Source organism: Copadichromis virginalis, linkage group LG5 (assembly GCF_057382275.1).
Source record: "Copadichromis virginalis isolate Kocher_CV1m ecotype Utaka linkage group LG5, C_Virginalis_male_GT1.1, whole genome shotgun sequence".
NCBI classification, from domain to species: domain Eukaryota; kingdom Metazoa; phylum Chordata; class Actinopteri; order Cichliformes; family Cichlidae; genus Copadichromis; species Copadichromis virginalis.
The window spans coordinates 24,297,599-24,308,564 of NC_140622.1; the positions used below are offsets into that span (position 1 = coordinate 24,297,599).

Below are 10,966 nucleotides of genomic sequence, written 5' to 3' on the forward strand. Positions count from 1 at the left end.
CCCACCACACTGATGCCAGTCGCTGATGCCCTCACCCGTCAGTGCATTGGTGGTTCTCAGTGTCCAGAGCTGGGCGCTCGAGTGTGTACTGGCTCACTCCCAGCGGCTGCTTGGTGGGGCCCTCAGATCTCGGCTCTCTGGGCCCAGGGGCTTGGCCCGATCTGGCATAGCAGGCTGCCGGCAGAGCCTGCAGGCATGTCACTGCAGCCCCCTGTGGCTTCTGCGCCATTACTGCTGGTTTCCTTGGTGTGTTGTTCTCTTTTGCTTGTTTTCTTTTTTTTCCAGCAGGTGATCCATCGGATTTTCAGTCTTTTCTCTCTGTCCCTCTCCCCCTCTGTTTTTCTTTTCCTCTCCTTTTCTTTAACTTCTCTTGTCCCCCAGTCTTTTGTGTTCAGATTGTAATAACTTAAAAGTAAAAATATAAATAAATAAATAAATAATAAGGATCAGTCAAGTGGACCAGCCTGGCAAAGCCGTAATGATTCACTTAGGAAAATAAAATCTGTTGGGCATTTTTATTGGCCTTCAGACAATAATCCTGATTGCTGCAGGCAACATAAATAAATAAATTAAATTAAATAATAATTAAGTTGGACAGTGAATATGGACTTAACATGGAGAGCTACACATCATTTGTCTGAGAAGTAGTAGTAATATTACTACTGGAGCAGTAACATTCATAATGCCTAAGAGTCCATTATTACTTTATGCCTTGTTTTTATTGGCCATCAGAATCAAATAATGCTTCCCTCTTTGCTTTTATCATAGTATAACAGGCTTATAGTAACAGTTAACTCTATCAAACTGGAGGATGATAAAAAATAATCCCAGTGCAATTCCAGTCACTCTTTATCATTTGACTCATCCTACCCAGAAACAGCCAAACACACTGCAAAGCCTTTGGTCCAGTAATATTTTACATACCATAAATGTCTTTTGTTATGGTAAAAAGAAGACCATAACAAACAGATGTGAAAGAACTATGGAAAAAGTGTACCAATAAAATATGAGATAAAATGGGATGAAAGAAACTTTTACATCACTTTGCCTTAAATCGCTGTGGTCGTTACAGCTGATAAAGACCTTTCTGACAAACAAGGCTTTTCTACTGCAGACTCTTTGAACTATAGAACAACTGATAGGGGCGATGACCCAGACAGGCCTAACAGTTCTTGTAATACGTAGTCTGTAAAATAACGAAACATAAGAGATACCGGCTACAGGACTGATAGTAAAGCTGACCAATAAAACAACTGAACTAGACACAATACAGGACACACATAAAAGGTATTATGAAAAATAACTGCACTGTCTGCCATCATGTTCCACATTGTCTTCCATTGTTTTGCTTGTGGCTGATTCTTGCTGGTAGCTTTTACTGTAAATTTAACCACTGTCTAAAAAACAAGACAGAGTTTGTCAGTGAAAAACATGGACTGAATCTATATGTACGTATGTGTTATAATAGAGATGTGCCATGGGGCTATTAATGGTCATAGGTCCAGCTGCTATATATAATGTATCGTAGTCTAATGTTATGGATAGATTAAAAAAAAAAGTGTGAAAAGTGTCAACACTTAGCATTTTTACAGAGGCCAGAAGTTCCTTCATTTCTTTTGAGTATTAATGTCTGTTTAAAAATTATAATTTTATTCTACAAGTAGAGGGCAGTTAGCTTAGCTTCGCAGGCAGGCTTTGTTTAAAAGTTAATAAAATGTCACCTTCTGCCTTAAAGTTAAATACTTTTGTTTAGTTTGATGACAAGTCTCAACTTTATATGAGGTACATGAGACCATTTCAAGAGCACTGACTTGCTGGATTTCTCTACTCTGTGTGAGTTTGCCAAACAATCAGAAACTCAGAAAGGTATCAGTTAAACAAATGTCTATTTTGCATGTATGCAGTCCTTTTGTGAATCATGCAAAATGTTATCATTGGCTCCCAATGTTGAATCAAAGACCCACTTGTTTTTCTTGTGAGCCACTGGGTTACCCATACATACAAGATCGTGTGTATCAAGATCTAAGCCATTTCCTTCAAAATGCCCCACCAAGCCTGATGCACTACACAGAAGGAGCTGTGCTACTCATTATCTACATTTCATGTTCACTTAAAACCTGTGTCATGTTACACGGGCTGAACTGAAGAAAAGTCAGAAACCAAAACAGGTTTGAGGGCAAACCTACTCTTTCCTAAGGAAGCCCTAAACAAAACCAAACCCATCCCACCCACGGGCACGAATTCTCAATCAAATTACCTCCCACGTAGAATCCCTCCGGATGGGTTTAGACAAAGAGCAGTGATGCAAGGTCTCAGATTTCCCTTTCAGTGTTGATCCAAGTACATACAAATCATCATCGACATGCTACGACTAGTCCGGACAATACATTTGCTCGAAGAACTTCTACACCACCCTTTAAGAGTTTAGAAAAGTGCCAGTTCAGATTAACCAAACTTGCCTCTACCATTGCGGTACACCTCAATAAACATCAGCTGTGTGACTAAACTGAGGAGGTTTACTGTCGTTTGCAAGCACAGTGTCAAAGCCAGTTTCATTAAATCCACTTGATGAACATTTAATGAGCTGAAGAACTGAAATAAAAACAACAAAATATAAATTTAGCCTTCGGGTGTTGTTAATCCCCTCATTCTCCTTTTATAAATCTGCTCTGTATTTTTTTTAATGGTATATTATCTTTATATTTAAATAAGACTAATAATTACCGAATACCATTGTTCCTACATTAGCATTTCTAGCTAATGCTAACACCAGCTAATACCAATTCGCTTACCTGCTAACAATGATAACGCTACTTTGCTAGTATTTATAAGAAAATGTTTGTAGAGTTCACTGTCGTAAATGAAAATGTGAGTGTGCTAACATTTGTTTAATGTTTATTACAACAATGTATGCACAGAACTTGGGAAAAAAGCATTTTCTTATAATGCAGCTTAACTGGACTGAAGCGTTTTAAACAGATTCTGAGGATGATGGAGAAAGCATTATTGGATGGCTGTTCCTGCTCTTATTGTGTTATTGCTACAGTCTTTTATTTTATTTTTACTTGTAATTTTCCAGTTATTATTATCCAGAATTGTAATAACTATACTATGTTTAAACAGTTTTTTATGGATATTTAAAACAGGACGATCTTGAAAATGAGAGCTCGTGTCACAGTGAGATTATTGTGAATAATTTATTTAAGTTTTGCTAATAAGCACTAAATGCAAAGTGATGAAGTGACTTTTTTCAATATACAGATTGGAAAATAAAATAAAAACTGGCAGAACCAGAAAACACAATGTTTGTCAATCCGTCTGTCTCTCCATCCATCCAATTTTTGTTACTGTTATATGAGAAAGCAACTACTGTATGCCACTCATCACAATCAGTCAGAATTTCGTATAAGTGAGGAAGACAGTTGAAATAGTTGGAAAAAGAATGAGTGCTTCAACAAACCATGGAAACTAACAATAAAGGGTGTATTCTGAAAGTGTGTGTGTGTGTGTGTGTGTGTGCGTGCGTGCGTGCGTGCGTGCGTGTACGTTTATTTTATAAACAAACAAGTAGGATTTGAGTGAACCATACGAGACCACAACCAGGAAATGTGCATGCATATTTTATAAGACGCAGAAAACGCGAAGCTACAAACAAAAATAATTAATCTGTCCTTGAAGCTGGGCTTGCAATGCATTCTAGACTGATTTTCAAATACAGGTCTGCTTCCAGGAAGGGTGGAGCACACCGTGAGATCTTCCAAGTAGACACCAAAATTGCTATGGAGGGTGATGACAAGTATTAAGCATTTACCCACATTCACCATTAAATACAAGGCACAGTTTACTTCACTGTTTTTTTAGTATGTGTGTAATTACCATATATTCGGCTTCAGGAGCATAAAACCTGTCATTAGTGTTGCATGCAGACAGTTTGTCCTCAAACCGGAAGGTGGCTCCCTGACAAAGACCGGTACTGCTGAAGAGTGTGTGTACTGTAGGTATGTATATGCAAGCATTGTGCTGTTTCATATTTGGAGTAGGTTGAAGTATATTTATATACGTTTATATAATTTTTTTAGCAGGCTTTTTCCCTATAGTGGTTAAAGTTGTAGTTTCTCATCGAAGTTTTTTGCTTAGAATTGCTTAGAGAAATATACAAAAAATATGGTGCAAAGAGCCACTTCGTCCCAGCATGCAAACATCGCCTTATAGATGAAGTAAGTGAAAGTGAAAGAGAAAGTGAACTGCAAAATTGATCCAGGTATCTTACAGAATGTCAGGGTGGCTGTGCAGCTGGAGCTCAGCAGAGGTTCTAAGCACCAAGCCAGAGCCTTGGACATTAATCCTGCAGAGATGCAATGCATCTCTCACCGTGAGAGAGCCTTCAATGCTTAGCACAAACGATACGGCAGAATTAAACCAGTTCTGTGAGAAGCCCAGAAGTCTGACTTTCAGGTCTGTAGCAGCTAACAGCAACATTTAAATGTTTGTTTGGTTTTGTTTAATGATAAGTGTACTGTAATCAGGAAACTTGTTGTGTTGCATTAGTTTAAGAGCACTGTCTTTGACTCAGATCACATTCTATGGAAAACCAGTTTTTCTTTTAACTGTACTCATAAACCTGCAAGGCGACATACAAACGTAGATCCAAGGCTATGATATTTCTATACTTTTCTAACTGTCGGCAGATTCTCGTGAACAAAGCCGTTACTGCTATCAGCCCATCACAAGTACAAAAAAAGGAAAACAAAATGTTTGAATTGTTTAAACGACAAAAACTTCCTGGTCTGAAAAGTGAAACCAATACAGAAGTGCCTTTGTATATCAGAGTCAAAAAGGAGGATAAAGAAAGGAATGCTTTACAGTGTGACTGACAGGTAATAAGCATATGAGAGAAGCACATCAAGTCTTCACAAAACTAAGCAACATCACAGTGACTGCATCACCTCTTCTATACAATCTATGAGTTCTCCTTGAAGAGTTGCCTCATGTTGTTAGAACTAATGGAAGTAGAGTTTCTTTTTAAGCTTGTACAGTATAAGCTTTCATATTCAATTAGCCTTAATATTTGGGCCTGAGCCAGCAATTCTATTTCTAAACATTACTGCAGTAATGTCAATACATTATTCATGTTCAGTAATTTTATGTCCTTCAAGACGGCATTTCTATAGTTCCCTGAAATATTTCAAACAGTGATGGCTTATCTGCAGGGGTATGCAGGGGTATGGTTGGAACAGCTGATCTGATCCAAAGCACTGGCCTAAGTGAGCCCCACTCATTCAACGTGAATTAAATCAGTTGTTGAAAAGGCAGGCCTGAGCCTCTCCCTGATCTGTGACAAGGCTCTGGTGTCAAGTGCTGCGCGGTCTCTGCAAAGGCTCGTCATAAATGCAAATGAGCCCACAGAGGTTGTTGACTTAACTGCCTGTTGGCCTGGTTGTTCAACTAACTTGAAGCTAGTTTTGGCAGACTCGCTCGTTAGCTGACTAGTGTAGCAGTTAGCTCAGCTGGCTCTCCGATTCAAGCCGTTTTCTCCGCACTATTGTGGAAACAGGTTGCGTGCATTGTCTTTGGACAAAGAGGCCATACACAGCTGACAACAAAAAGTGGCATCAGCGCAGGAGAAAAAAACAAAAACACTGCAGGGGAGCGAGGGAGCAGAGGAAGAGGGGTGGGGAGATCCCAAGGCCTTTTACTGAGAAGTACAAGGAAGCAGATATTCCACTTAATTTGAGTGAGAACATTACAGGAACACGCTGGTGACACAGCAGTTCTGATTATCTTACTGTATAATGACTTGCTTATATGTGCGTCAACTTAATCAGCTCCAAAATGGGGATCTTCAAATAACCTTCTAGCAGGTTTTATCAAAGTGAAATAGACACAATAGGAAGACTGAATCTCTATAAAATAATAATACTAAGAAACACTTGTCTCAGTGGAATTCACTGCATGTCCTGTTTCTTTTAAGAATTCAAATCATGGTATTTATGGATATAAATCACAAAAAATCACAAAGTCAGAGCTTCTAGATTTTTCTCTCAACAAAAGTACAAACATTTCCAATGCCACTCTACCAAAGACCAATTATTAAAAGTCAAATAAACAAACATACTGTGTTTCTGTGCAAAATATCAAAAATAACAAACTGAGCTGCCTCCTCTAAACAGTGCATGTCAATTATCAGTGGTATCCACTGAATGTTAAGTGTCCTTGTAGTTTTCGCTCAGCTCTGGAGCCTGCTGGCTGCAGGGAGGCCTGCTGAGAAGGACCGGCCATTTCTCGTTAATCTCGGAAGGAATTTTTTTCTGCACTGCCAGAAGCACTCAGACATGATTAGGGAAAGAGAAAGGAAATGACAGAAGAGGCCGGAACAAAAAAAGGAAGAGAAATTAAGACAGCGATGAAGTGAATGACTGGAGAAGAAGATGGACAGAAATCAATGAGAGTGACACAGACACAGAGTCAGCAGCAGGAAAGATAAAACCCCACCCTGATTTCAGTAAAAGCAGGTTAACAGCGAGGTGCTGGTTAAAAAGAAGTAGTGATGACAGTTGAAGGCCGTTGGTCTAATTTGCCTGCAAATCAGAAAGCACAATTGTACAACACAAAGACACCTATTGTCTTATGAAAGAAAACGTGGCCCGGGGGTTTAGACTGTAAATACAGTTGCACTTCATCTATATGTAGCATGACTGTAATGATACAAATCATTTGCCTGCACCTTTCAACGGTACAACAGTCAATAGAGAGGGAGAGGAAGCAAAAAAGCGGCATGCATCTGAACTCGATTTCTGCAGGCTCATAAATACAAGCAGAAATGGAAGCTTGATAAAACTTACTCTCTTCCTCATTCGCGTGAACAAACGATGCTGCTCTCGACAGAACATCCAGTGGCGTCTCCATGCTTGGATGCCTGCAGGGCAGAGAGGAGGGCAAAGTTTCAAAACTCTTTAGGGATCACTATTTGTCAGTTTAAGCAAACAAAAAAAAAGGAGTTAATATTTAATTTCCTTAAAAGCTCCAAAACTGTTTCAAAGTCTCATGGTGCACAAAAGTAAAAATAAGAAATCTGACTGCTTTAACTGATGCAGAATATAAATATAAAAGATTCTCTCGTTTTTTCCTCATTATATTACAAAATGTTGCTTCTCTACTCATCACTAAGATGATTGTGCTTAGTGTTCCTTTAGCACAATCACCTGTCCAAGACTTTGCCTTTATACTAGAATAGTCTCACCTGATTTAGGTATAAATATAAAATATAATAACAAAGACATTGTAGTCAAACATTACAAGCCAGTGTTTAATAGTTGTGTCCTTTCAGCACTAATGAAACAAACCAGCCTTTACTCAAAACAGAAATAAAAATGCAAATTTCTTACCAAATATATACTGTCATCAATATTAATATGTTTTTTTTTTATTTATTATTTATAGGTTAAGTAGGTGTGTTGAGAATCTTAGCCACATACACTGGACCTTTCCCTTTTGCAATAAATGATATATTCCCAGTAAGCGTGCTTAGACTACGAGTGTCTTTGGTGCATGAATGCTGAGGGTCTACCAAGTGCTCATGTGCAACTCCTCAAAGATAACCATAACCCTGAAGTGAAAGGTTTACAAACTCTCTTAAAAGGCTACTTTAAATGCAATTTGGGGCAAAGTAAAGCGTGCAATTAATAATGTGATTAACATTAAACAAATCAAACACTCTTTAAATGGCTAAAATGTCTTTGTTTAGTTTATGTCTATTTCGTGGTTGTAAGTGGACTGTTTTTAACTTTACAAGCTTTTATTTTGTTGATACTTCTATCGTTTATGTCATTAGACTGTGAAAATTATATCAACATATGGGTGTCAAATATATGACTTGTGGGCCAGAACATGCTGCCAAAGGGTTCAGTTTGGCAAACTGGATTGATTTAGAAAAAAATATATATAATAACAATAAAATTAGCTGCAAAATAATTAAATTTTTTGGGAAAACACACTGCTTCTCCTGGTGTGGTGATGGCAGCATTGCTATACAGCAGAGAAAATGTATGGAAAGACTTCCAGAGCTCCAAGAGTTCTTTAAATTATTAAATACTAATCTGTTTTTCTGGGTTTTTAAGCTCCGTGAAACTCTATATGTGAAGGTTCACTCTAAATTGTGATGCACATGTAATTACTAAATTTAATTATTAATTTCAAAAACATTATGATACAATGGATTTACTGGTCCAACTCGCATGAGATCAAACCGGACTGTATGTGGCCCATGAACTTAAATCGGCCCTGTAATACCAGATCATAATCATTAAAAAAGCCAGGTGCTTTCACTGAAATTCAAAATTGTATGAATGTTGTTTCATTGTACTGATCAGACTTGAGATCACATGTGTGACTGGTCCTTAAGAGTCTTTGTTGGATCCAGCTGATTGTCAATAAGCCTTTCACTTTTGGGCCAAGTTTGGGATTAAGAGTTTGCTGCACTGACAGCAAGCCCTTAATCCAGATGGATTGTGAAAGTACCTTCAAACACTTGTGTGGTCTGCGAGCCTCACTCATCAACATGAAGAAAGCATGGCCTACAATATATATCATTTTTTGCTGTCTTGTTCAGTAGTCGTTCTATAAAATAATTATGCTTCCTACACTGTCATTTATCATCAGCAGGAGTATGTATAAACCAGCCATCTGTCATTCCTGATGTAATTACACTTCATTATTACCACTTAGAGCTTTTTTATTCACTTTAGAGTTGTCATATTCTTATTCAGACACAGAGTTTTGTTTTCTTAGTTTGTTTTTTTAGGATTATTTTTTTAGTTCTCTCCTACAGTGTTGACTAGCTGAGCTATGAAAGGTATTTGTGGATTTATAAAATGCTCCAGCGCATTTCTCTTCCCTCTTTCTGCATTCCTAGGATACCTTGTTACTCAAGGAAAACAGAGTATCAAGCATCGTTACTACTGAAAAGTAGCCCGTACTACGACTTCAAATCAAACCGCAAACGCAGCAGGGTTACGCGGGGATACCTCGTTACTACACGGTGGTGAGCGTAAAGGAAACTCGACAAGCATTTGATGGGACAGGTCTGCGCTGGAAAAAAAAAAGCCGAATATAATGGTAGCAAGTGCGTCCACTTTTATTCCCACCGGTGAGAGTATTTATATCGGTCTGACTCAGTGCTTCCTTAACAGCGGTCCCTTAAGATGAACCCTATCCAGGAAGGATTAGAGCAAAAGGATCTGCACTGAACTCTGCCTGGCACTGGAGAGGAAATGCATAGCCTCTTGATATTGATAAGCTTTCACTCATTTCCTCCACACTCACTGCAAACAAGTGAAATCTCTAAAGGAAAAGCGTGTGGCCGAAAGCATTATAAAGTTTGGGAACCCGCCAGCACTGCTTCATATCGTGAATGAAATGTGTAAGAAGGCGCCCGATAATATTTCAGCCCTATTTTTAACCGCTCCAATACACAGGCTTCATTTACAAGCTTAATATTACAGGGAAAAAAGGGTCCAATATTTGTCCTTCGCAGCTTAGATAAACACTGCACTCTCACACTACTGGGGGAAAAAAACAAAAACGAAACAATGTCAGTGACACACAACTTCATGTTTGGCAGCACATACCTCCTTCAAGCGCCACTTTGGTATCTTCCAGAATGATAGCGTCCACACAAAAATTAACCGAAATAAAACATATGGTCCCAAAGAGAGTGCCAGAAAAATAAAAAATAAAAAAACTCAAGCCGCGACTGAGCGGTCCCGTACGAGGCCAGACAATAGTAGCAGAGCTGTCGGGACAAACTTGCTTGTAAACGAAGAGGAGGAGGAGGAGGCGGGGAAGGGAGGGAGAGAGTAGGAATGCCTGGAATGATGGAATTCAGTTCCTAGCAGGTGGTGAAAGTGAAGCGCGCTGATTGGCGAAGGACGGGAGCAGTGATATCAGCATATATTATGATAATGACGCATTGCATCACATCCTCTGGAGGTTTGTAGCCCCTGCTGTCACTGTGTGCAGCATTATTAGGTCTTACTCTGAGACTCGGAGATTGTGAAACGGTTATTAGGTGACTCAAGGGCACGTTTACACCCGCGCACAGTGCGAGTGTTAACCAGTGAGAATGGGGTGTGGCAAGTATTTAGACGTACTGACATGAGACGGGATATTTTAACTGTCAAAACTGTGTTTCTGACACCTTTTTTTATATTACAGGTCACCTGGTCGAGAGGGAACAAATTCTATGTACTGTTCAATTAATTCATAGAGCACATTATAAAAAATACCAAAGAGTACATGAGTACACTGGATGGCTTTGGAAAATATGAAGGAAGGGAAGTATTTTTAAATGTTCCATGTACTTTAGTAGCTTTTTTCTGCTGATAAAGACCCTCTCCATGGTCATACTACACCAAAGTATATAAGTAATAGATAAACAATGAATTGATGAAAAGGTTCCTGTTTTTTCACTGTGCACTTTAGAAATTTCAGGGGTTCTTTGTTGGGGTTTGTTTTTTTTTTTTGTTTGTTTGTTTTTTTTTTTTTACAATGGGTGCACATAAAAGGGGCATATTCTATGAAATAACACAGCGCTTTGTTCTATAATTACAGGGCAATCTGGGCAGTAAGCTACAGCAACCCGTCCTGTTTTTTCTTTGTCTTATAGTACGATATCACAGGGATAAAATGTGTAGTTAACCTTCTTTACCCTGTCAGAAAGGGGAATTTCACTGGTTTGACCTACTTAAGCTCAAAGTTGGTTTGTGTTTGACATCTCTGCTTTATTAAGAAGTTTACAAGTTGGCTTTCGGACGTGCTATGATGTACGCTTTGGAGACGGTGGCATTAACAAATGACAGGAGGCAGTGTTGGAAATGTTAGGGTTTACACTGGGAGTGACCAGGAGGAGCACGATTAGATCTAAAAGGGCCGTTTGAGTACAGAACTCATTGTTATGTTCCTGAAACCA

The 10,966-nt window shown here is 38.8% G+C and overlaps 1 protein-coding gene across 1 annotated transcript in view; it reads right to left on the reverse strand.

Moving 5' to 3' along the window:
* vgll4b (vestigial-like family member 4b) overlaps positions 1–9,815 on the reverse strand; it is a 40,981-nt gene extending 31,166 nt beyond the window's left edge. Inside the window, exons 1-2 of the mRNA XM_085456902.1 lie at positions 9,627–9,815; positions 6,843–6,916 (exon numbers count right to left, since the gene is read on the reverse strand). Of these exons, the coding sequence (XP_085313028.1) occupies positions 6,843–6,906 (64 nt within the window). The 5' untranslated portion in view covers positions 6,907–6,916; positions 9,627–9,815. The remainder of the gene's footprint in view (positions 1–6,842; positions 6,917–9,626) is intronic.
* Positions 9,816–10,966: the final 1,151 nt, after the last annotated feature.